Source organism: Leopardus geoffroyi, chromosome C3 (genome assembly GCF_018350155.1).
Source record: "Leopardus geoffroyi isolate Oge1 chromosome C3, O.geoffroyi_Oge1_pat1.0, whole genome shotgun sequence".
Classification (NCBI taxonomy): domain Eukaryota; kingdom Metazoa; phylum Chordata; class Mammalia; order Carnivora; family Felidae; genus Leopardus; species Leopardus geoffroyi.
The window spans coordinates 73,466,788-73,492,103 of NC_059338.1; the positions used below are offsets into that span (position 1 = coordinate 73,466,788).

Below are 25,316 nucleotides of genomic sequence, written 5' to 3' on the forward strand. Positions count from 1 at the left end.
CCGATTGTGCAAGAGGTGACATGAGCGTGTGTGTGTCCGGTTGAGAGAGGGCGGTCAGCGTCGGCCCCTCCCCACCCTGCCTCCTTGGCAACAGATCTTGCTCAGGAGCCTCTTGCTAACCTGAAGTAAACCGCGGAGCGTGCTGCACGCATGTAACCTCAACAACTCTCCTTCCGTGTGTCGGCGCACAGCCAAACGATTGGCAGACATAACAGAATATTCTGATACTTAGTAATGAACGTTTTCTTCTGAGGGAGGGTGACCAGAAGCCCTCCCTTACAAGTAGTACAGGAGAGCGATAAGGGAGTTATGGGACGACCCTGGGGGATAATGTCAGAATGAGGGAGGAAAACAGTAGGTTAACAAGAAAAGGAATCTAATTTTCATGACTTAAATTTCTCATTGTGCTTTAGAGAAAACTTTTTCATTATAAGATGAGTATTTTTATGTAATCACTTAGTGAAACTAGTTGAGATGTCCCTCATTTCATGTGTCAGCACCAGCTTAATGACATTGGATTCCTGCTCTGTTGGAAGGAGCCTCATCTCCCCCTTTACGGATGTGTGTGTGCGGGGCCAGCAGGTCAGATACCAAACAGAATCTCTCCCCATAATGTCATTTTCCCAAATGGTGAGCACTCATAATACAGTTCCAAAGATAGCAAAGTACAGTATTTTCTAAATTACACATAAATTGTATTCCTAGAAAATTCACTGCGGAGCATACTTTGTGTTTTAAAATAGACTTGGGTTCAGGGTGCCTGGGTGGCTCAGTCGATTAAGCAGCCGACTGTTGATTTCAGCTCAGGTTGTGATCTCACGGTCCGTGAGATCAAGCCTCACATCGGGCTCTGTGCTGACGGTGCAGAGCCTGCTTGGGATTCTCCTCCTGCCCCTCTGTCTCTCTCTCTCTCTCTCTCTCAAAATAAATAAACATTAAACAAATTTTTTTTAATAGACTTGGGTTCTAGAATCCGATTTTTCACCAACATGAACATGCCACCGGGACACTTGAAAGCCATTAAGGACACAGGACAGTCTTCATCGTGAGGGAATTTCCTATGCATTGTATGACGTCCCACAGCCCCAGTCCCCATTTGTAGCCCGCATTCTTAGCCAACCAAAACCAACTCTCTGGGACACGGTTCTGCCCCAGTAAGACTAGAGTGCGTCCAGTGACGATGAGCTCATGATGAGAAATTAGGTCCAAGAGGCAGGCGGAGGGCAGACCGGGTGGGCGTCCGCTTCCTTTTGCTGGCGTTGTACCAGTTTGAGCAGGGGACTGTCAGGCCTGACTTACACTTCGAAGTACCTCCCTGGCTTCCGGGTGGGGTGGTCCGTGAGGGGACAGGCACAGACCAGGGGAACAGCCATGGGGCTGATGCTCTAAGCACAATACCGAACGGTGACTGCACTAGAGTGGCAGCCGGGAGGGTGGAAGGAAAACGCGGGGGCTGCGGGCGTGGAGCTCGGCCGGGCGTGGGTGAGGGAAGGAGGAGCCAGTGAGGAGCTGCAGGGTTGAGCGGTGATGCTTGTTGCCATGCTGGGGAGGACTGGAGGAGAAGCAGGTGTTGAGCGCGGATCCCGTGGCCATGCCGTTCACAGTCGGTCCCCTGATCCGTGTGGGGGTGCGAGGCGGCCGGACACGCGTCCTGGTTCGGGGCTGGAGGTGGTACTCGCACCACGGGGCCGGCTGGGGCTGCTGGGGCGCCACAGCTCCGGGGCCCTTGATGGTTTACAGAAGGAGCAGAGGAGAAGCGGGAGGACCTAGGGAAGGCCGAGGAGGGAGGCGGGGTCCCCCGAGGGCAGGCGGCAGGAGGCTGGGAGAGGAGAGCTGCCCACTGCCCTGCTCGCTGGCCTGGAATGGGAGACCAGGACGGCCATCCCGGCCCGGTCCGTCGGGACGCCTCACGGAGCACACCCCGGCCTTCACAGAAATGCTGTGAAAATGTTCTGCTGTGAAGAGAGCTCGCTCCAAGTCACTGCTGGGCCATAATCCCAACTCAGTCCCAGGGGCAGAATTTGGGCCAAGGGGGGCGCTTGGTGGCAGGGGCCAATCCGCACGCACTCCAAGAGAAGGAGGCTGGAATCAGTCTAGTTGCTGTAAATGAACATGTAGGGATCGTCACGGCAACGTGGGCATTGTCAAGAAATGCTAGAAGCGGCAGACGGGCATTTGTCTTGTCTTAAGAAGAAAAGGGTTTGTTCTATTTGGAAAAATGAAGTCTCTTTGGGCTCGTCTTCCTGAGAAGGGTCTTTGGACCCCTGCCATGTGTCTAGCACCATTACAGTCAGAGACTTGTAGCTGAGGGTGCGCTCGGAGTGGGGGGGGGGGGGTGCACAGGCCCCTCCCTCTCTGGGAAGGGAAGGGAGTTTCACACGCGGTTCCCCCGCCCCACCCCTGGGCCGGTGAGTGAGTCAAGTCAGGGACTTTCTCCTTCCTTCTCTGGTAGCTGTGATTCAGTCTCCCAGCTCTGGGAGAGGGAGCGCTCCTGGTCGGTGTTCAGGAGCATGGGGCACAGGCACGTCCCTCACCTTGAGGTGCGAAGATGGTTCCCAGTGGTTCTAGGACTGCTCCTCGGGAGGAGAAAACCCCACTGGGGGCCGCATGCACGAGCGGCCTCTCCTCAGACGCAGTCTTTGGGAGGAGGTCCTGGGGAGAGTGGGATGGGGTGGGGACCGTGGCAGTGTCACAGAACACCTGCCAGCAGTCCTTACCTGGGGTCCAAAGTGTTTGCCTTTTCTCCCAAGCCCACACATCTGGCCGACTTCAATCAAGTGCAGACCATTCAGTATTCCAACAGCGAAGACAAGGACAGGAAAGGAACGCTGCAGCTGAAAATCGCGGGCGCCCCCGAGGTAAGGGCAGAGTTCTTGCGGACCGCCAGACTCCCAGCTTTCTCCTGTGTGGGGGGTGTTCCGTCCCAAGTAGTGACGAGGACGGCAGGTGACAGCTGGCAGAGTCAGGAGCAGCGTTGTCGAGATGGCTGAAGGTTACCGTGAACTACCAAGGAAATCGGCTTCTTAGGGTTACATGCAAATACACATACCTTCGTCAAGCGGCGTCATTTCCCAGACCGCTGTATGTGACGCTCTCTGCCAGGGTCACCGAGACTGCGCAGCAGCCGCTCTCCTGCCGGGGGCGGGGGTTGGGGGGTACCCCACTGCCCTGACGCTTAGCCCAGAAGCCAGGAGCGACCCGGGTCGTTCTCAGACCTTAGCGAGAGAAGCGGTTTGGGATACTTTGTCCCCGTTTCCACGGCTGAGGAAGCCAGGCACGGGCGGCGGAGCTGGGGTTCGTCCCGGAGCCCCTGGTCTTGGCCCGCATGACGTGTGGCGCAGTGGAGACGGGTGTTGTTTGGCAAACACTGCATCAGGTGGCCCCCGGACGAGCGAGAACACTCACGTATGAAGGAGTCTGGGCGACCGTTGGCACAGGCAGCTGTGCTTGTGCACACAGCCTGGCCTGGACCTGTGTCATCTGCTCCGTGCGGTGCCCAGGCCCCTTGGGCGGCGGCAGCCTTTTCTCACACGGGTTTCTTGGCCACGCTCCTCGCTTGTGCTTCCTGCCTGCCTCGCTTGTGCTTCTCAGACATAAACCGATGAGACCCTAAGATCTCGAGGCTTTATTACAGATTGAAGTTTCCTGACGGTAGCTCGGTAGTGTCATTTGTCACCACTGTTTTCAGACCTCCCCCCACCCCCACCCACCCCATGACATTTAGCTGAGCGTAGGGAAGGTCTGCGGCCCCCGGAGCAGCTGGTGACAAATGGTGCCCGGGTTAGGGCATCCTCCGAGCTCTGACTGTCTCCTGGACGATCTTTAATGGCAGGTCTTCAGGAGGTTTGGCAAAATTGCAGGTTTGATACTGAAAAGAGTGATTTCTAACCTCAGGCAGAATGTGCTGTGCATGCTAGAAATAGTGACATTTTTCTAGTTTTCATAAGTATTAGAAAAATTATGATGGATAATTGATAACAATCGACTCCATGTTAGTTTAGTTCCTAAAATAAGCCATACTTGAAATACGCTGATTCTCTAAATCCTTCCCTTAGTTACACTGCGCCAGAGGGGCCAGACATTCTGAGGGAAAATATATTTTTTTTTTTTTGCCTCCTTTAGTTCTAGAAAGTGAATTTCAGTTTAAGTGATTTTTCTCTTTTTGTCTGGGTGGCCTTCTGTCACATATTCTAGGAATAACATCCCTACATATCAAACTTCCTTTTTCACACCAACCTTACGACAAATCTGTGTTGCTGTCACTCTTCTCTGTTTCCAAGTGCATCTAGGGGTGTGATGTCATAGCACAGCTGCCCCTTTGGTTACTGGGAAGAACAATAACCCCTCTTTCCTGGTCTTTTCCCCTTTGAGCCTCTGACAGTGACAGCACCGTCCCTGACCATCGCCGAGAATATGGCTGACCTGATAGATGGGTACTGCCGGCTGGTGAACGGAGCCACGCAGTCCTTTATCATCAGGCCCCAGAAAGGTGAGGTCCCGCTTCCGCTTGAGCGTCCCCTGAGCTGCTGGCAGGCTCACCCCAGCAGCCTCTGCTTCTTCTCGTGGATCAGTCTGTGTGTGTGAAGAGAAGACAGGGACTCAGCCCAGCAAATCTGTATGCCGCTTTTTCTGGGGAAGGAGGGCAACGCACAGCCTGGGTTTGAACGGAACTCCGGGGAGACAGTGTTGGTGTTCAGGCTGTTGGGTTCGAGCAACACACTGGAGCACTTTCTAGGCCACTGTCAGTGTACAGACACTTGTAGGATCATGTTCCGGGTCTGTTTGCTTTCAGGTATCCTTTGTAACGCGTGTTAAATAAAGCATCTTTCCTGTTTTTTCTTATAGAGCTCAAAAGCTTAGAGAAAAGAACAAAATTCATTCTCAGTCATGATGTATAAAGTCGATGATTGGAATGAATAACTGGCCTGGAAACAAGGCTCTCTCACCTCAAAAGCGATGTGGGGTTTTTACAAGGCAGTGATAATGGCTGTTTGAGAAGATTTGGATTTCTGAAATAATCAAACGAAATGTTCCCAGCAGGATAATAGCATAGTGGTAGCAAGACAAATTTGGGCTTTAGAATTCCATCAACTTGTGGGTTCGAATCACGAGTCCTCTGTGCTGCCGTCTGTAAATTGCTTAACCTCTCTGTGCCTCGGTGCTCTTGCTGTAAAATACAAGACACAGAGTGGCACCTGTCTTTTATGGTTTAGGGAGGATTAATGACCTCATAAAAGGCTGGGAGCTGTGTCCACCACATACTGTGGCACGTAAGTCTTAGGATTGTTCCCATCACACTGCTAGCTGCGGTGGGACCCTGACACATTGTGGGAACCTTGACTTTGACCGTCCTCACGGCATAGTAGGTGGGTCCACAGTGGTGCCCACAGAGCAGCCAGCACTGTGGCAGGTGGCACAGGGCCCTTGCAGCTCTCACCTGACCAGGATGGTCACAGAGAAGGAGACCCGCAGGGCTGCGTGCCCTGTACGGGGGGAGATAGGAAAGCACCAGGAGGGCAGATGGGGAAGTTCCGAACTCCCGTCGAGCCGCAGCAGAAAGCCCAGCCCGCCCGGCAGCCGAGTACCCCGTGTTGACAGCAGTTAGAGGGAGCAGTGGGGGCATGTGAAGCAGTGGAATCATTGGAACCTTTGTGTAAAAGTTAGTGTCCTGATGTGCTCTGGAAAAAATAGCGAAAGCCACAGCCAGAAAGCCGGTAAGGACACAGCTAATCAGCAAAAATGTTTGTAACACCATGATCAGACCAAGAAAACCTATTCATTGTTTTTTTTTTCTGAAATATAGTATATATTCATAGTAGCTTTCTTTGTATGAAATACAGTTGCTTTTAGGAATGTCTAAAGGCCACTGTTTGTCAGAACTTGTGCAGACACAGACTCTTGGCTTTACATTTCGTGCTTTATTTAAGCAGGGGTATGTACCTTGCAAATATGATTTAAATGTTTTAGGGAAATTCCTTTCCGTGAAATTACTATTTTATGAAAGTATTCAGTGTGACATATTGCCTGTCTCCTTTTTAGTGAATAATTTAAAAAATTTTATGCTGATTTCCCTAATGTTCTTTATCAGTTTGTTGGTATACACAGAAATAACATTCAGACGTTAAGTATTAAATAAGCCGGCCATTCCATGTTTGAAACGTCAGCATCTTCCTGTGTTGGTGTTTCATTGGCTTTTTTCTTTCTCCTTGGGGATAAACGTTTTGATATCAGATCTTGTGAGCTGTGATGCATTAAGTTCCTCATGCGTATGACAAGAGCATAAGTGAAAATATTTGTCATAAAAACCTAGTAGGGCACTGGCTGTTAGCAATTTTATGTTGTCTTTATAGAGTGAGATGTTAGACTTAGTAACTTACTTACCTGATTCTCAATCCCAGCATACTCGTTTATTACACAGCTGTTTTATAATAGATGCCTAAAGTGAAGATACGTTGCCTAACGGAAATAACTGTAAATCAAACATTTAAAAAAATTTTTTTAATGTTTATTCATTTTTTGAGAGACAGAGAGAGACAGAGCGTGAGTGGGGGAGGAGCAGAGAGAAAGAGGGATGGACACTCAACCGACTAAGCCCCGTGAGCGTCCCAAAAGAAACATTTCTAAAGCTGCGATATGGGGAGGAAGATGTCTGTGACAGACACCAGAGCATTAAAATCTCTTCTTTCTCACACGTTCTCCCAGCTCACGAAGACAAGCCAGGATGGAAATAGGCTCCTCACAGAAGGGGGACATACAAATGTCCAGTAAGCACTGGGCACAAACGAGCCAGATCGCATTTTGTGTTACTAGTTTGGTAAAGTGAGCCATCGCGGAAGATGTGCCCTTGCACTTTGTTGGCGTCCAGGCCAGCTGTTGGGGCTCGTTGTCTACCTCCTGGAAATCCTCCTGCAAAGTTAGACACGGGATGTTCCCTCTGTGCTGTTCCTAGTCACTCAAAACCGGAAACAGCGTGAGCGTCCACACTGTGGGAATTAACCGCTGGATGAGGGAGCACGCACCCCTGATGCAGCTCCATAGCTGCAAACAGTGATGAGATGGTGCTGATTTTGTGCTAAAAGCCTACAGCACGCGTGTGAGTGTGCAAGAGAGAGAGAGAGAGAGAGTGTGTGTGTGTGTGTGTGTGTGTGTGTGTGTGTGGAGTGAAACCTTTGTGTGTTTATTTACAAGAATAAAGGAGTCCGGATATCTGGACGAGCTAAGTGACCGACTATGGACAGTGAGCACTCCCGGGGAGGGGGCAGGGGGAGGTGTGTTTGAAGCAAAGGGGGTGGGGCTACTGCCTTTCCACATTACGTACCTATATGATTTAGATTTGCTACGGTGTGTCTGTACTGTTTAACTTTAAAAAATAGATAAAAACTTTTATTCGAGAATTAAAAGTCAAATGTAGGTTCATAGGAAGATGCATCCTTCTTCCTAAAGAATTTATTCAGACAAATAACATACCCACCCCGCGAACGACTCGAGAAGTCCTATGTGTGCGTTCAGCTTTGTGAATTTAAAGGAATGTCCGAAATTAACCCCTGGAACCGGGTGTTTCAGGCGGTGAGTTCTGAGTGTTGAGAATGCTGCCGCCGATGTTGTGTGTTGCCGCTTTTCTCAGAGGTCTGTTACTTTCAGATCTGTTCCTTCCGGAAAGTGCTCTGTTAAGACCCTCCACTCGTCAGTCGGCTCATTTACAACCTGCCTTCTGCTCCTGCCCGGCTGCTTAGGAAGCGTCTGTGCGCCACGTGTTTATTAACTGGTCTCTTTCTCTCTCCAAGGAAGCAGGCGTTCCGACAGGGGGTGCAGACGGCTAGAGGCCACGCTGACGTGTCACTTGGAAGGCCGTTATTAACGGGCAGTGGTGGATGTGGGCGACATGCGCTGGTAGCAGCCACGGGTGTTCTGATAGGAAGTTCCAGGAAGTCCACTTTGGCCTCCATGCTGTAACTTGGTTATGTTGCTTGAAACTTGAGGCCAGGAAGTCGGAGTGAGGAAGCTTGCGTGGAATCGCCGTAGCGCCCTGGGCGCCACGCAGAAGCTTCGTGCACTCTGTGTCACTCATGCCACACAAGCGTCCGTGCAAGTTAGTCTGGTTTCTGTTTTCTCGGTAAATAGACAGTTGTTCAGAAAGAGTCACTCGGGGCCCGAGGCTGATTCAGTTCTTGGTTTACCGAGTGGTGGTCCGAGAGCCGTCTGAGCACAGGGTACCCTGCTGAGTGTCCCGAGACACCCGTGGGCAGGTTCGGTGTAACCTTCAAGCGGTTCTGCAGCCGTCTGGGGTGTTGCAGGAAGGGCTCCTTTGAGCTCAGATCACACTTGGGTTGAGCTTTAAGAAATTGAGGAATTTGGTGTTTCTACCAAATGAGGAATTTTGGTATCTCTACCAAGAAGGAAGAGCTTCTTCCGAGGGTTGGAGGGTGTGAAGGCAGCACTCTGTGTTCAGGGAGATACGATAGGCAGCCACAGAGAGCAGGGAACAGCGGAGAATGGAACAGGAGAGGCGGGCGACGGAGCTGCTGGGGCTGGCTTGTAGGGCAAGTGCAAGGGCAGCGAGTGCTAGAGGGGCCCTGGGAAGGCGGCAGAGAGATGGGGCGTAGGTGGGCGGACACCCCAGAGAGGGAGACGGAGGTGTTGTGTGTCCCAGCAGAAAAACACAGTGCCTTGTGGGACAAGCAGATGTGCTTAAGTTTCATCTTAAAAGCAATCGAGAGGGGCGCCCGACGGGCTCAGTCAGCAGAGTGTAGCTCTCGATCTCGGGGTTGGGAGTTCGAGCCCCACGTTGCATGTAGAGATTGCTTAAAAATTAAATGGTAAAAAAAAAAAACAAAAAAAACAAAAACGAGGCACTACAGTTCTAAGCAGGGGAATGACTTGATGAGTTTGTACTTGGGGAAGATTATTGTGGTAGCGACTTAGGTCGGGGATGGAGTAGAAGACAGGATTAGTTCAGTGCCTGTCAGATTTGTCCACATAAAAGACGTTAAGCTGGGGACTGCGTGTGCTTCCTACTTCACAGAAGGAGGGTGAGGGGAGAGAGTCTCCCCCAGCCACCAGACGTAGCCCTTTGCCTCGCTGTGATGACCTCCAGGAACGAGTCACAGTACCTGGAGCCGTGAGGCCCCAGGCATTGATGGGAGGTGACCCCCAGTAGAGGGCCCAGGTCGGGGGCTCAGGTTCCTGGGCTCTGGTGCATCAGCCCCTCTGCCTCTGCACAGCCCGAGGATTTGTCTTCCTTTTATTTGTGCTTCCCGTACAGATTTTGGTGTTGCAGCTGGTGAGCGTTTTTATCAAAGTACAAAATGTCCTTTGGTGTAAGTCACATTGACTTTGACCGGAAGACAGTCTTCATCCTTTAGAGCTTCCTGGGAGGGATGCCTTTCCACCTCTGCTTTGTTTTGATTAGGCGGTACCTTTTAAACCATATGCACCCCCGGTTGGTTTGTGTGTGTTATAAATATTGAAAATAGTCCATGAAAACAGCATAATGGCCTCCTTAATAAAGGGTTATTGCTAAATTCTGGAGGAAGACTTCTTCTCTGATTTCTGCACATAGTCTTTTCAAAAGAAATAGAAGGAACCTCATCTCTCTCTCTCTTTTTTTTCTCCAGAAGGTGAACGGGCTTTGCCATCAATACCAAAGTAAGTGCCCTTTGTGCATTTTGTCACTTAGTCGTGTTAGCGACCGTGTGGGTTCCATGCTTGATTTTCCATTTGCCTGAATAACCACATTTCTAGGTGTGCGACTAGGGAAGTAGAAAACCAATATTTCCAGAAAGAAGTCAAATCAGCTGTCAGTCTTGCTTACAAGGGATGTGTCCTTGGGCCTGCGAGCGGGACCCTGACCACTCTCCTCTGCCGGCCACGCTAGGCTTGCTTCACCACTGCCCACACTGTTCTAAAGCTGTGTTGAAGTTTTCTTAGTTACTGGAGTAGGCTGTCCTCTCTCTACCTCTAGGCCATCGTAAGTGCTCTTTTCCCTCATGGTCCACTCTCCCTCCAGCCTTCTTGACCCCGCTCCACCCCTGCTCATGGTCCACTCTCCCTCCAGCCTCCTTGACCCCGCTCCACCCCCGCTCATGGTCCACTCTCCCTCCAGCCTCCTTGACCCCGCTCCACCCCCGCTCGTGGTCCACTCTCCCTCCAGCCTCCTTGACCCCGCTCCACCCCCGCTCATGGTCCACTCTCCCTCCAGCCTCCTTGACCCCGCTCCACCCCCGCTCATGGTCCACTCTCCCTCCAGCCTCCTTGACCCCGCTCCACCCCCGCTCATGGTCCACTCTCCCTCCAGCCTCCTTGACCCCGCTCCACCCCTGCTCATGGTCCACTCTCCCTCCAGCCTCCTTGACCCCGCTCCACCCCTGCTCATCTTTCCGGGCTCATCCTGCATCACTCTCTCTAGAAACCCCCCACGATCCCCCAGTCCTGGAGAGCGTCCCCATGTGCATGCCCATAACACCTTCTGCCTTGCTGTAGTACTTATCCCACTTCAAACATACTATCTTTTTGCTTATCCACGCCCCGTGGTCTTGTGGACGGCCAGGGTCACGTGGCCTTGTAGACCTGGCCCTGGAAAGTATCTGGCACGCAGGAGCCACGCAGTAGCCGTGCGGGTGAGTGGGGGGATGGCCGAGAGCAGCTTTGGGCTTCCAGGCAGTGTCTTCACAAACTCAGTGATATTTAACAGACACTCACTGATGCCCCACATTAAGCCACAAACCAGTGTCCAGAATATCTTCAGATGTGGAAAGTCTGTTGAGATGACTTTGAGGGTTAAGATATGCAGAATCGTAAACGTAGATATAAAAGCGGGTGAAGAAGGTAGTAGGTCAGAAGTGGCAACAGATGCTGTAGACACCGAACAAATAAAGCAAACCTGAGAAGAGCGGAATCGCCACGAGTCACAGAGCAGCAGACGCTGTGACTGCTGGTGCTCCGGAGGCGGCGGAATCCGCGCACTTGTGGCAAAGCTGATTCGCGGCAGCACCCGGAAACGCGACGTGGCCGAGGAAGCCCTCCCCCTCCCCCGCTGCTTTGGCAGCAGCACGTGGAGGCCGACAGTGAACCTGCTCTCGGGAGCACACGCACCCTTCCCTGCCAGGCATGGGGTTCAGAGAGAGTTTTCCTGAGTCACGTAGCTGCAGTGGAAGAGAAACGGCTGGTGTGTTGCACAGCAACTCTGATTCCACTTAGAGGATCGTTAGGTCTCAGCTATGTCGAGCATTCAGTCAAAGGAGCCCAGTCCCGTGGCTTTAGGCTATGATTGCTGATCGTAGAGGCCACACAGCCGCCTGCAGGACCTTTCCAGTTCCCCAAAGGGATCGCCTCAGTCCCCATGCTTCCTAGTGTAGATTCTATGTACAAGACGCGTCTTCTGTTCAGTGCTTCTGTACTGCGTGCTTGCGTATCTGAAGAAAGCTGTCTTCTGTAAAAACAGCAGAGTCACTTTGGCATCTGAAGAGTCTGGGTTCCTTTTCTTTGTGCTTTGTGTTTTCCAAAATTTTTAAACGACCTACACTTGTATTTTTTAAGTGTTGCTAAAACATGTGGCCAAAATTTTATTTTATGTGTGTAAACATGCAAAACGCAAGTGTTGGTGAGCCATTTCACGAAACAAGCAAGCAGATGTTAAGCTTACGGTTTTTTTCAGGCTGTACATAAAAATATATATTCGTGTACTATCTGCTTTCTTACACGCACTAAATTTAAGAAGGACCAGTTATACTCCAGTTTCTCAGATGACGTTTAGGAGTGCAGATTTCTTTTCCAGGTGTTTTTTCTCCTGGAGAAACCCTATAAATGTGGGGCGGTCCCTTGCAGTCTGGCATTTAAGTGTGAAATTTTACGCAGCCTGCTAACCACTGGCCAGCGAACGGTGTTGTTGTGCCAAAGCCACCGTCGGGAGTGGCTTTCTCAGCGCGGCTCAGCATTCCTTCAGTTGTCGATCTTAATTCCTGCCTTGTAGACCAGTAAAGCAGTCTGACTCCTTTAAATGCCTCAGGTAGTGCAATTTAATCTTCTAAAAATCAGCCTTGAAATGTCTGGTCTCCATGGGAAGCGGCAGCGTCCTGATTACGGGCGCTCCCTGTCTGTCGGCTCAGCGGGGGCTCGGCCTGGAGGGCGCGGCACTCACGGCTTTGCACCTCTCTGTTACAGGCTGGCCAACAGTGAGAAGCAAGGCGTGCGGACACATGCGGTCTCCGTGTCAGGTGAGAGGCTCCACCCGGAAAGCCCCAGACAGTGGCTGCCCCACAGAGCCTTGTGCAGACGTAGGAGCAGCCTCGTCTTTACTGCGGTCGGTCTTGCTAGAGCAGCTTAGAAAACTGAACGGTCTGACTACCCAGGGCTCCGTAACTTTACCATCATTGAATAGGTTTAAATGTGGCTCGCAAGTTTTCTTCAGATGAGACGTTTATGGATAATGTCAGATTACTTCCAAGACTGTATAGAATTCCAAGTTATTCTTCAGTTGTGATGTCGTGTTCGTTGTGTTTAGAGTGAATATTTTTAATTTTGAACTTTGCCGTTATAATTTATCTTTGCGATTCAGAATGTAACAGAATATACTTTGTGTATTTATTGTTTTTTTGAGTTCAGGAAACGTGAAGTGTTTTTAAGTGGTTTTTGTCTTTCACAGTTAACATAAAGTGGTGTTTGAATATTGCTTTTTTGAAAGATATAGTTAAGATACTGGCACAATCAGTATGTTAACTATTTGCTGGTGTCATGAGTATGGTGTGCTTTCCTTGGTATGTTTTCAAAACATATGTGCCTTTTTTCCCCATTTAAAAATGTGGAAAAGAGAGGAAAGTGAGGGCAGGAAGCATCTCCTGTGGACCCACGTTTGCTGTCTTAAAATACATACATGATGGATACATCTGTGTGCACGTACGTGTACACGTGCATGGGCGCATACCTAGTCCATCCTTGGCTCTGCGTTACGTCTCTAAAATGGTAGCTTCCTAATAACTCCAGTGTCTGATGATCTATCTGATTTAGAAGAAACCTAATTCCTATTACTTTACTTTCCCTTGGGTTAATCTTCCCGAAATTTAGTTTTGTGCTTTTGCCCAGTCGATGACTGTATTCTTTTTTTCATGTTCCAGCTTACAAATACAATTGCTTACTTTTGATCGTGCACAAACACCCCACAAGCCCTCTGTCAAGAAGCGTTTGTGCCCCCGCCTTTATACACTTGGCCAAGATCCTCTAGTGATGAGCTGTGTGACAGATGTGTGTCAGAGCTCTGCTGTTTAAGAAATCATGGACCGCTTCCCGACAAGGGGGAGGGCGTTTTGAGTACAGAGCTTGTACCCTGGGCCTGCGTCAGAAGCTGGTTGCCTGCAGGGCTGCCGGAATGTTCTAACACGGCAGTCAATTGTGCTTGCATGCCGCCTTCCCTGGTGCTCCCTCCTGACCCGGCAATGGCGCTGGGGTGCTCAGGGGTGCTCAGCATTTGCACCTGTGGGCCCGTCCTCGTCCAGGCTGTGGTGGGCGGCAGAGACGGGGCAGATGTAAACCAGGCCCTCAGGGAGTCTGTACTCTGGTTGGAGAGACAAAAGCCCGCCCGGTGCAAGGTGGTGAGCGTGGCGAAGCAGTCCGTCTGTGAGCAGGCCTGGATCCGGGAGAGCCAGCGAGCTGGGCGGCCCCCGATGTCGTGCAGGGTGTTGTGTGGAGCAGGTGAGGGCGGGCGGGGCGGGCCCTGTGTGCCTCAGCGCCACCCTCCGTCATTCTGCCGGCCCACGGCCCTTCCCGCTGAAGGCAGAGCAGAGGTGCCCCGTTAGGCACGTCAGGACTCCACAGCCCAAGTGACATAAAGTAGGGCCTCACAGAACCTCCACGTCTTCTTTCATGTCTTGTTCCTTCTCCTGTTGTCCCAACCCCTTTTAATCAGGGTCCTCACTTGAGGCTTTGAACCTCTGTTGTTAGTGGCTGATCATCCTCGAACGCCCGGGTCTTACAGCCCCCTGCCCCCCCCCCACCCCCGCCCTTGATCGTTCTGCCTTCACACTTCCCTGTAGCTGTCCCACGGCCCCGGGTCTGGCCCGGGTCTTCACGGTTCCCTCCTAGCTGTTCTGCGGCCTTGGGTCTCTCCCTCAGTCTCTTCTCCATGTTGATTGATTGCACAGCTGTCACACGTGTTTCATTGAAATTGGCAGCTCGCCGCTCAGAAACTTGAGTTGTAATTTACAGTCAGTCAGAGTTTAGACTCGTTAACTCAGCCCTCAGTGGCCTTCCCCCCACCCACCCGACATGTTGTTTTCCAGAAAGTGGGGGCCTGCGCCCCTCCCTACCTCCTCACGGCTGTTTTCAGCCCACCTGTGCGGTCCCCTGGCCCGGACACTGTTTTCATCGTCCTGTGTCAGTCTTTCTGGTCCTCAGAGTCGGTGGTCCTGTTTCCTACGTGGCTGTCACTTTGGGCATTTACAGCTACAGGTGAAGAACAGTCCTCGCTGTCCAGGGATATTTAGCGACAGCACCGATGGCTTCGGGTTTCTGTTGACCCTCGGTCATTCCTCCTGCTGCTCGCCCATGTCGGTGGGGTTGGACCACGTCGGTGGGATTGGCGTGTTCGTGTCTTCCACAGAGGCCGAGGGGCCTGCCTCACACTTAATCCAGAAACTGTTTCTCCGATACCTAGAAAACCAGTACTGTTTGTACACCCCGAGGGTGCTTCTTTCCCTAGCAGCCTGGAAGCCCTACGGCACCCGAGGGAGAGATCCAGCTGCCCCGGCTCCTGCACAAGCCAGCACCTGCTGCCCCCACGGCGAGCCTGCTCTGCCTCCAGGCTCCCTGGTGAGGCTGCGGTCCAGGAGAATGCCAGCCATGAGCACGTGCTTTTGTGTCCTGCCGTATCTCATTTAACCCGTGGCACACCCTGGCAGATGGGTGTCGTTCCAGTCGTACATTTCCCACTTATGGTAATTCAGTCAGCGAATAGTTCCAGACGCTGGGGTCTGATGGTGAAAACGAGGCCAGCCCTCTTCCCTTATGAGTTGACAGTCTACGGAGGAGACAGGCCAGACATGCTGGATTGAAATCAAGCAGTTAAACCAAGAGCAGTGAGGGAGAGGCTATTTAAAATTCTGGTCGAGGGGCTCCTGGCAGGGTCAGTCAGAGGAGTGGGCAACTCTTAATCTCACGGTTGTGAGTTCGAGCCGCATGTTGGGTATAGAGATTACTTAAATTAAAAACATTTTTAAAAAATAATAAAACTTGTTAAGAAAAGTATCTCTGAGCAGGTGATGCGTGGGCAGGTAACTGAATGAAGGGAGAGACAGAGCCGTGCAGACAGGGAGACGCGGTGCACTGGGCCCCGGAGCAGGAGTGTGGAGCACAGAGAACAGGGGAGGGCCAGACGATGCTGCAGGTGCCCAGACTCGGGAGCTTGGCCAAGGTCACACATGGCCAGCAGGCAACAGGACTCTCTTTACCAAATGTTCACTATAGTCTGCACGGCATTAAACCTTCACGTGCTTTATCGTTCAACCCCTGCGACAGCCTTACGGGGTCTTGTTCATCCCCCCATTTCACAGATATAAGGAAGGAACAGTGAGAAAGTAAACAAACTTGTTCAGGGTCACGCTGCTTGAAATTGGTGGACCTAGGATTGGAACTCGGGTCGTCACTGCCCTCGAGGCTGTACTGCCTTTCAGTGCTCGTTTCGGGGAGTTTCCCTGCTAGATGATCTTTGTTAAGATCACAGTTGTAATCGATGTTGAGTATATGGAGAATTTATCTTTGAAATCTGGACAAAATTTCCTTATGAAAACAAACTTAATGTTGCCAAATGTGAAGATTAACCAGATTCTGAGGGCCAGAAGTAATTTTTTAGCCTAATTATTAAGTTTTTAGGAAACACGTGCATGTTATAGAGCTGAGTTAGGACTCAGACCTGAGAGGCCAGTCCGTGCATGAAGGGGTCTGCGAGTACCGCAGGGAGGGGTGCGGCCTGCATCCATGATAGGGCTTGAGCTGTGTGCATGTGTGTGCAGATTCTCCAGGAATACAGATCTTTCCAAGGAAGGGCAGTGAATACAGCTGATTTTGAAATGTGTTTGAAGGCATAAATTCTGGTTGTTTTCTTTGGATGGTTTTTATATTTTAGGGGCTGTTTGTTTTTTAATAACCAAGCCCTTCATCAAGCCATAAAACCTTATATGACCAGAAGTAGAGGGTCACATGTGGTGATGATGCCACCACATTATGAACAGGCTCCCGTTGGATATTTAGATTACTTATAATTGGAGCAGAGACTGTAAAACAGTTTTTCTCTTTTGTATCTCTGCCATGAAAACCAATGTGTAGTGACCCTTTTTCTGTCTGTGGAAATGTTTGGTTTCATTGTTTCTGCTGAGACCTATGTGGTGATATTTTTTTCAGTATTTATTGCAACTTAAAAAATTTTTTTAATGTTTTATTTATTTTGAGAGAGAGACAGCACAAATGGGGGAGGGGCAGAGAGGAGCGGGACACAGACTCCCAAGCAGGCTCCAGGCTCTGAGCTGTCAGCACAGAGCCTGACAGGGGGCTCGAACTCATGAACCATGAAATCTGACCTGACCTGAGCTGAAGTCGGACACTTAACCGAGTGAGCCACCCAGGCGCCCCTTACTGCAATTTTTAAAAATTTTGACTTTGCAACAGATTCTTTTAGTTTAGTTGTTAATCATGCATCAGCGTTTCCTTTATTACTTTCAGGGTTTTCAAGTCTGTGACTAAAAGTTACTCTAAACTAAAATATATTTAACAAGTAGATGTTGTTTGCTTTCAGCTGCTTCCTTATAGATTCTACAATCCATTTTATAAAATATGCAAAAGTAGCTTGTAAACTGTAAAGTTGTATAAATTGTAAGGTGGTGTGTATATAGTCTGTAATAATTATTGTACTTTGTCTTTTCCTGTGGTCTCTGAAATACTAGGTCTGTCATTTATTTATTTGTTGCTCTGTTCCAGCTCTGTAAATAGTACTTATTTATATACGAATGAGGCCCAGAGATGATGCCTGGTGCATCTGCGTGCATTATCTCGTTTAAACCTCAGGGCCGTGTTCCTCGTGCTGTCTCCACCTTACGGAGGGGACATTGAGACTCAGAGCTGAGGTGGCTTGGCCTGGTTCACACAGTAAGCAACAGCCTGATTGAAACCCACGTCTTGGACCCCAAAACCCATTGTCTTCACATGAGATCACACTGAATCACTCAGAACTTAGTGATTTTCGTCTGTGGAAGGGACGGCTGTTTTGGGAAAGTTTGAGTGCAATTGCGTTTTAGCCTGTCCCCCCCCCCCCCCACCTCCTTTGGCAACAGTAGTGTGGTGCTGACCCCTCCCTGACACTCTTCTGTTAAAGTTCACACCTGCCCTGTCTTCAAGTTTGAAAGCATTTCTTTTGTCTGGTTTACATGCTAGCTTCTATGCTGATAATGCCGTGCTTTACGGGTAGTCTCTGTCTATCGCTGAACCTTGACTTTTAACACTAGCTTTTAGGCATTTTTAAAAAGTGCCCTAATTTAAGAGTATTAGTGCCTAGTACACACAAAGTTAATTTTTGTACATTAAATGCTCTGTGACATAATCTAATCAAACTGATGCTCCCGATTACTTTTATGTGCACAAAGTGGTTAAGTGTTGGATGGTATACTTGGCTTACTAGAAATTCTTCAGATTTCAGCGGTCATGAGTAGGGATCTATGATCAGTGTCGTGTTAGGAGAGACTTTTAGCCATTGAGAGGTTCACAGTTGTGTCTCACCGGGGTGGTCAGGACGGCTGATGGTGCTGTACGTGGATGATCGAAACACCCCACTGTGCTGGCTTCCCCGCACCACCACCATGAGGTCACTTGGACTCCCTTTGCCTCTGCTGAGATTTGGGCTGCTAGATCACCTGCCTGTCCTTTCTGTCTTCTAACGGAATTGAGAAAAATACTCTGGAGTCACACGGGTACGGAAACATCCACCATATACATAAGAAGTAGTATCCAGAGCCAAACTGGCTTCCCAGTCCTGACCCTTGAGTTGGCCTTGACCCCTTGGCTATAGGCATGTAGAGGGACATGTATAGGCTCCCTGGAGGCAGCAGCCTGACACGCTTCAAATTCCAAACAAGCCCGCATGAAAGGCAGAGCAATAATGACTATGGCAACAGTTTAAACAGCGTATTCACAGGGCGCCTGGGTGGTTCTGTCACGTAAGCCTCCCAACTTCGGCTCAGGTCATGATGTCACAGTCCGTGAGACTGAGCCCCGTGTCGGGCTCTGTGCTGTCAGTTCAGAGCCGGGAGTCTGCTTCAGATTCTGTGTCTCTCCCTCTCTTTGCCCCTCCCTCACTTACACTGTCTCTCAAGAAGTAGGTAGGTAGGTAGGTACGTACGTACGTAGAAAAAGAAAGAAAAGAAAAGAAGAGAGAAGAGAAGAGAAAAGAAAAGAAAAGAAGCAGGATATTCACTTTTCCACACTCTTTCCAGGCCACACACATCTGTTCCCTTAGCCCTGTGCACTTGATTCCAAAATGGAGAGTGTGCCTGCCTTGTCCCTAGTCACCTCCACATAATAAGGGGTCTGCAGTACCTCATGAGAGACTTTGAATGAGAGTGTTTATACTACTGTTTGCTTCGCAGTTTGGCCGTGTTTGAGTGTAGCTGGTTCATGAACCTTAAATCTTCTGGGTGGGCTTATTAACATAATAATTAAAAATCTTTAATCTTTAAAAAAACCATTACTAAAATGCAAGAATCCCATGTATCATCTTGCCAACTAGAAAAACAAATACTGCTAATGTCCAAAGGCCCTGTTATATTTTTTCTTCACAGAGAAACATTTTAAAAGAAGGCTTGAAACTTTTAAAATATAAATTCTATAACTTGACCTCCAAGCTTTCCCTCTGAGTTTTTAGCATGATGTAGCTGCATGATAATTGTGGAACTTGTTAAAACCCAACCACGTGGTTCGGGACAACACATTCGAACACATTTGGTTCCTACTGGAAAGGCCAGAAAACTGCCTTCTTCTTTCCCTTTATTTCCCGGTTTGTGAAACGAGGAGTCTTGCCTTCCAAGTCAGATCCTGTTCCGTGTTTTCTTTTTGGAGCCTCATTACGAATCCGTGGATCTTTAGCATCGTCGGGGGTAGGGGGCCCCCGTGACCACCGGGTTGGATGGTCGCCGGAGTTTGCCCACCCACACTATCTGCCCTGAAGGCCCGGCCGCTTTCCCTGTGCCAGCCCCTCGAGAAGCCCCATGTCGCCCCCATCCCCATCACACACGCCCACGGTGTGCCCTCTCCCGCTCTTCTCTGTGCCTCTGGTCACCCTCCCTGACCTGCGTGACCCTGTCCTGGGGGTGCCGCTGCCCTGCTGCCCTCCTAGCCACAGCCACCGTCTTCTCTCCGAGCTGTTGCTGCACGGGGACTGGAGGGAAGCTCAGGGTCTGACTCCTGGCTCAGCGCCCCCCGGCGCCCCCTCCAAGCCCCGGGTGATTTCTGTGTTGGTGCTAGGCAATTCTTCCAACCCCTGGCCCCTCTGTGTGGGGCTCCGGCCCTCCTCTCACCTCCCCCACCCCCTGCGACAGAGCTCGGCACAGGAGGTGCTGCTGTTCCCCCAGCTGCTTCTGGAAATCATCCTTCCCTGACTTCCCTCCTGCCTGCCTCACCACTGCCACCCCACCCTCCACACTTGAGGACCCCGGCTCTCTGTCTTGGGGCCTCTTCTTTGCCGCCGGTTGCCACCTCCGGGATCTTACTGTATTTCACGCCTTCGTTATGCTGGTTACCCCCGAAGTGCCATCCCAACCCCAGAAGCTTCCCTGAGCCCTAGACTCTTGGGCCGACTGCTCTCTGGGGCCTCATGAGCCTCTCGTACTTCATGTGCTCAGAAGGGAGCCCTTACCTCCCCACTGAGCATGCACCTCTCAGCCTCCTCTTGCTGGCAGCTCCTTCTGGCTGATTGGACCAGTCTTTGGGGTGCTCTGCTTCTTTCTCCTTTATAGTCGCTCAAGTGGCACATCCTAACTGGCTCAGCGCTCAGAGTGTATCCAGTTCAGCCTTCTGTGCAGCTGCCCTTGTTCGCATGCACCCACTCTGTGCCTGGATGGTTGCAGTAGCCTGGCAGTTCTTGCGCCCTTTGGAAGCTTCCCGGGAAGTCTTTGACAGTTAAGGCCAATCACCTCACTGCCTTTCCTACAGGCATCTACCCTGACATCACTCACAGTGCAGCCAGAGCCCTGCCGTGGGCTTCTAGGTCTGTGCCATCACTGGGAGCATTGGCCACCTCTCCCTCACCCCTCACTCTTTTGTCACCCTGCCCAACCTCATTGCTCCTCGGTAAGTGGCCCAGGCTCACCTCTGCAGAGCCAGGCCTGCCCTGCTGCTGTTTGCTCTGCCCAGATGTGTATACGACCCTTTCCCTCTGCTCCCGAAGGCTTTTTGCAAGTGACTCCTTCCGTGTTTAAAGCTGCAGCCTCGCTAGAAAGTAAGTACGCCCAGCCCCCTTCTGTTCTGTTTGTCCCTGTAGCACGTATGTGTTGACACACCAGGTAATTTACCTTTTTGTTTACTGTCTTTTCCCCGAATGAGAACACAAGTTAAATAAGGTAGGAGTTGGGAGGCTAGCGTCTACATGGTGGGCCCAGCGCATGGCAGGTGTTTAACAAATGTAACTATCTTGTATAACGTAATGTATCTCAAATAAAGTAATTAGAAGGGTCCTAACAATATTTTTTTTTTTAGTTTGTTATATTTATTTTTTTGAGAGGGAATGTGAGCAGGCCAGGGCAGAGAGAGGGGGACAGAGGATCTGAAGCAGGCTCTGTGCTGACAGCAGAGAGCCTGACGCGGGGCTCGAACCCACGAACCATCAGATCATGACCTGAGCTGAAGTCGGACGCTTAACCGACTGAGCCACCCAGGAGCCCCAACATTTTTAATGATGTGGGCTGATCTTGGTATCACTGAAGAAAAGGTATACAGTAAAACCTTGGTTTGCATGCATAATTCGTTCCAGAAACATGCTTGTAATCCAGAGTGCTTGTATATCAGAGCAAATTTCAAGAACCATTGGCTCAGTTGTGATCATGTGATGTACGACTCGTATTTCAAGACATCGCTTGTTTATCAAGTTAAAATTTATTAAAAATGTTTGCTCGTCTTGTGGAACACTCGTGGAACAAGTTACTTACAATCCAAGGTTTTCCTGTGCTTACATTTTTAAAAAGCTACTTGCCTTTTAAGTCAATGTAAAGAAGTCTCAGCTCACTTTAGAAACAAGCAATGGGAACATGGGAACAGCTGGCACTTCCATGGTGGCGGCCTCGTGCGTGTGGCCTGGGGAGTCCCCCGGGACCCTCTCCACAGCTCTTCCCTGGGAGAAGCCTCTGCTCCTGCCTCGTTTCGCAAATAAAACACAAACAAGTTTGGTAAGATTTTCAAGGTCAAGGAGTGAATAGTGGGGCCAGCATCTCAGTTCACATACACGTTCTTTGTATTTTTTATGTTTCCATAATTTCACACTTGGAGAATGGTTGTGTAAGAGCAGTAAAATGAAGTCTCGTCTATTCTTTATATATTCACTGTGTTTGTACTTTGGCCCACTTACTTTATCCTTCACTCAGTTTTCTTCCTTTGAACCATTTGAAAGCCCTTGTGGACAGGGTGTGCCTTTCTGCCTATAAACTTTCCAACGTGTGTTTCCTAAGACCAAGGACATCATCTTAAACAATCACAGCGTAACTATCAAAATCAGACAGCCTAATAGTGATAGACTGCTGTTACCTTATCCACAGCCCATGTTCCTGTCTCACCGGGTACCATCCCATAGAGCTCTTAGGCCGGCCCCTTCTCCTCACCCCCAGACCCGAGCTGCCGCCCGCCTGACAGAGGGCACTCAGGCTTCACACTGGGCCCCGTTCTTAACCGAGACACCGCAGGGAGCTGCACTCATGCTGTGGGGGTGGGAGGTAAGATGCTCGGTAATGAGGTTGGGGTCGCAGGGTACCCCGTCTGGTCTGAAATATCACATCATATGTTTCAGTTCCTCTCACTTGTATCCACTAACACGGTGACACTGACTGCAAGCTCTTGGCCATCAGTTGGTCCCCTGGCCTTTCTTGAGGGGCCCCTTTGGCTGTGCAGTTAAGTTTTGCATGTCTCCTTTGTCTTTTCTGTCACACGTTATCACCGCTGCATCTCAAAGACCGTATGTCCTTTGTTTTGACCTCGCTTTGACAGACGCCCGCTGCTTCTCCGCTCTCCTGTGCTGTGTGCTCCTGGAGGGCTAGGATGGGTAACGTGGGCCCAGCCAGTGTCTGGTGCAGAGAGGGCGGTCACATGAGTTTAAAGTACATGAAAGAGGCAGGCAGTCCCTAGGTAGGCGCTTTGCAGCCTGTGTGTCCAAACCTCCTTGCTGGTTTTTACGTTAAGGCAGTTTATTCACAGTGTGCACTTAAGGTCTGTGAGTCTGTGTCTTTGCTGAGGATTTGGGAAAAATCACTCATAAAACTCTCACAAATCCGGATCTGCTAGTTTCTGGCAGTTTTTCTGTATGGCTGAATGTCCACAAGGATCTTGAACTGTTTATCCGTCTTTGTTTTTTGTCTAGTCTCCTTTTGTTTTAGTTCTGTTATTTGTACAAATATCTATACCTTCACCTGGCTGGCTCTGCAGAGCTGGGAGACTAGCTATGTCTGTCCAAAAGTTTCTGTATCTAGTAGTAATCTTCGCTAAAAGACGAACTTGCACTTTAAAATGTTAATACGTTTTTTAAAACTCAAGCATAGTTAAAGCGTGCCAGTAGTGAAATAAAAGCATTGCGATTTTGTTTCTGCTTTTACACATCTGCCTTAAAATGTAACCTGAGTTTCCTTTTGTACTGAATAATGTGTTTCTGTTTTTCTCTTCCTTCCTCTCGCCTCTTTGTGAAGGAGTCAGTCCCCGCCAGCATAAAGTTAAGAAGGCTAGGCGCTTTCTCCCTTTGGTCTTCTGTTCCCACGAGCCTTCTCCTACGGGTACTGCGCTAGCTTGCGCCAGCTCCCACTCGCCCGTGCCGGCAGCAGACCTAACCCCACGCTCGTAGACCGTCCCGAGCAGAGTGGCCTGTGCCGGGTGTCCGCGCTCGGCAGCCGTACGGGGGGCGACGGTTCGCGGTGACCGTCTCTGGGCTGCTGTCCAAGAGAAGACTTTGTGTCTGCCTGTTTGCCGGGTTTCCCACGCATGACAGGGCGAGGCATAGCTTCCTGGTTTCCTTACGGGGCTTGGTGTTCTGCCTCGGGGGCCGGCAGGTACCTGGCTGTGCCCTGCGGGCCGACTGAGTTAGCGAAGTAGAGTGAGCGGTCGGGCTGAGCCCCGGACGTCTGCTCCTGCTTTGCTGCTAGGTGCTCTGGGGTGCCGCGGGGGCAGAGGCAGCCGGGCCACTTGGATAGTGTTCTGGAAAGCAGAGATCGTTTGTTGTAAGTAGAACAGGAATTTCTCCAAACAACACTGCATAAATTTAAATGGAAACTGGACGTGTGGTACAGCTTATGTGCTGGGCTTGGCCTGTGGCCCCCGTGTCCTGTGACCTCCCATGGCTCTCTGGGGGAGGCCCTCCTGGAGGAGGCGTGCTGAGGGCTGGGCCCCTGGCTAGCCTTTACCAGACTCATTAATGACCGGTTATTTTCACTTTTATCTGAGCGGATGCACATTCCCTTTGAGGGAGGTAAAGGCCATTTTTAGCATTTAACTGCGAGAGCCTGTAGGATTAATTTTGCTCAGTGTGGTAGAAAGCAGCTTTGCTGAACCGCTGTGTAACTTTGTATAATGTGTTGACAGCTTCAAACTCGCCATAATGTCCTTAAATGGAGTAAACACACTTTCTGCTGCAATTGCTCTTTTATCTTTCGAATGAGACCTGGGGGGTGAGTTTTTGTTTTCCTTGCACTTTGATTTACTTGTCATGTTAATAGTGTGTCTCCCTCTCTCCCCTCTCCCCTGCCCCTCTCCTCCCCACCCTCCCTTTCTTTGCATGCTACCTGGATCTGCAGATGAAATTAGTGGGGACGGTAATATTTATTTTCACATTTGTGTTACTAATATCAGAATTATTTATTCATAAATATGGTTCAGTATTCAATGAAAGGCAGAATGTGGTTTTGATTCAGCAAAACAAGTGTGAAAAAATGATGCTGTGAACAAATGATCTCCTAAAAATTGTTGAGGGCTTTGCACTTTATCATGTGTCAGTGGTAAATTGGAGTTGTATATACACACAGTGAATTCTCTAGGTTTCCTTGTTAACTTTGGGTTTCAAGAAAGATAGTCACAATGGTACCACTCACGAGATTAGTCACAGTGGAAAACTGTAAATGATAGAGATCCCCACGGGATTTCCCAAATACAGCGTATACACATAACAATTTTAGTCTGGGAGTGGGTAGCAGAAAGGAAGGAGCAAAGCGAGATCTTTAAGAACCACACAAACTAGCGAGAGAGATACCGGCAACAGTGTCACGATTGTTCTTCAAGCAGTTGAGGGTAGCACTTCATGAGCCGGAAGTTTGAAAGTCACATTTCGTGACTCCGGTTCCCCACTTCCTGTCTGCCTACATGAACCTTTAACTCTTCACACGAAACTCAAATTAGGGGGGAATGGCATTTTTCCTCGTGATGGAATGAGAGAATGCTTTCCCTGAAGGTTTCGTCTGGGTCATTTTCATGGTGGGATGGAGCACTTGAGCGGTGAAAGGTCTTAACCACGTGACTTTGGGAAAGTGCGTCTGCTCCGTGGGGCTGACAGCATGGAGGGCCCCTCCTCGGTAGAAGCAGTCTGTCAGTGGCCGCTGCTGGCGTGGGGCCCCGTGTGCAGGTGCTAGACCGCGCGGCTCCGGGTGGGGTGTCGGGTGTCGTCGTGGCCGCAAGCCCGAGGGGGGCCCCCGAGACCACGGCTGCCGCAGGATGCGTGGCAGGAAGGAGGCTCCAGCCTCACGCTTCCCCCCACCCCCACCCCATCCTGTCACCAGTGGCCTCCCTCAACGGGCCTGCTCAGATTGCTTTATGTCCCGCGTCTTCATCCACAAAGGTCTCAGTGGTTGTTGTGAGAATTACTGTGCAAACGTGAAAATTTGACCACGTGTTCATGAACACGTGGTTTTTCCCACATCGTCTGTGTAAAGAACCCGTTCCCCCCCACACTTGACCTTCCCAGTGCTGTGGGCCAGACGGGGCAAGTGTTACCGTTCCCGTCCTGCAGATGAACAAGCCGGGCCTTGAGGCTTTCGTCACTTGGGGGCGCACGCGCTGAGGCCCATGTGGCCCAAACCCAGCCCACCTCTTGTTCTTCCCCGGAGCTG

The 25,316-nt window shown here is 50.3% G+C and overlaps 1 protein-coding gene across 27 annotated transcripts in view; it reads left to right on the top strand.

Moving 5' to 3' along the window:
- The window catches only part of PTK2 (protein tyrosine kinase 2), a 256,802-nt gene that overhangs the window by 158,229 nt on the left and 73,257 nt on the right, over nucleotides 1-25,316 (top strand). For 14 of the 27 annotated variants that reach the window (XM_045453525.1, XM_045453536.1, XM_045453522.1 and 11 more), the window contains 5 exons: nucleotides 2,751-2,858; nucleotides 4,372-4,489; nucleotides 9,615-9,645; nucleotides 12,160-12,212; nucleotides 20,182-20,319. In XM_045453525.1, the coding sequence (XP_045309481.1) occupies nucleotides 2,751-2,858; nucleotides 4,372-4,489; nucleotides 9,615-9,645; nucleotides 12,160-12,212; nucleotides 20,182-20,319 (448 nt within the window). Of the gene's footprint in view, nucleotides 1-2,750; nucleotides 2,859-4,371; nucleotides 4,490-9,614; nucleotides 9,646-12,159; nucleotides 12,213-20,181; nucleotides 20,320-22,913; nucleotides 22,998-24,011; nucleotides 24,030-25,316 lie in introns of all 27 variants that reach the window. The other 13 variants (XM_045453544.1, XM_045453540.1, XM_045453542.1 and 10 more) reach the window with 3 other exon arrangements.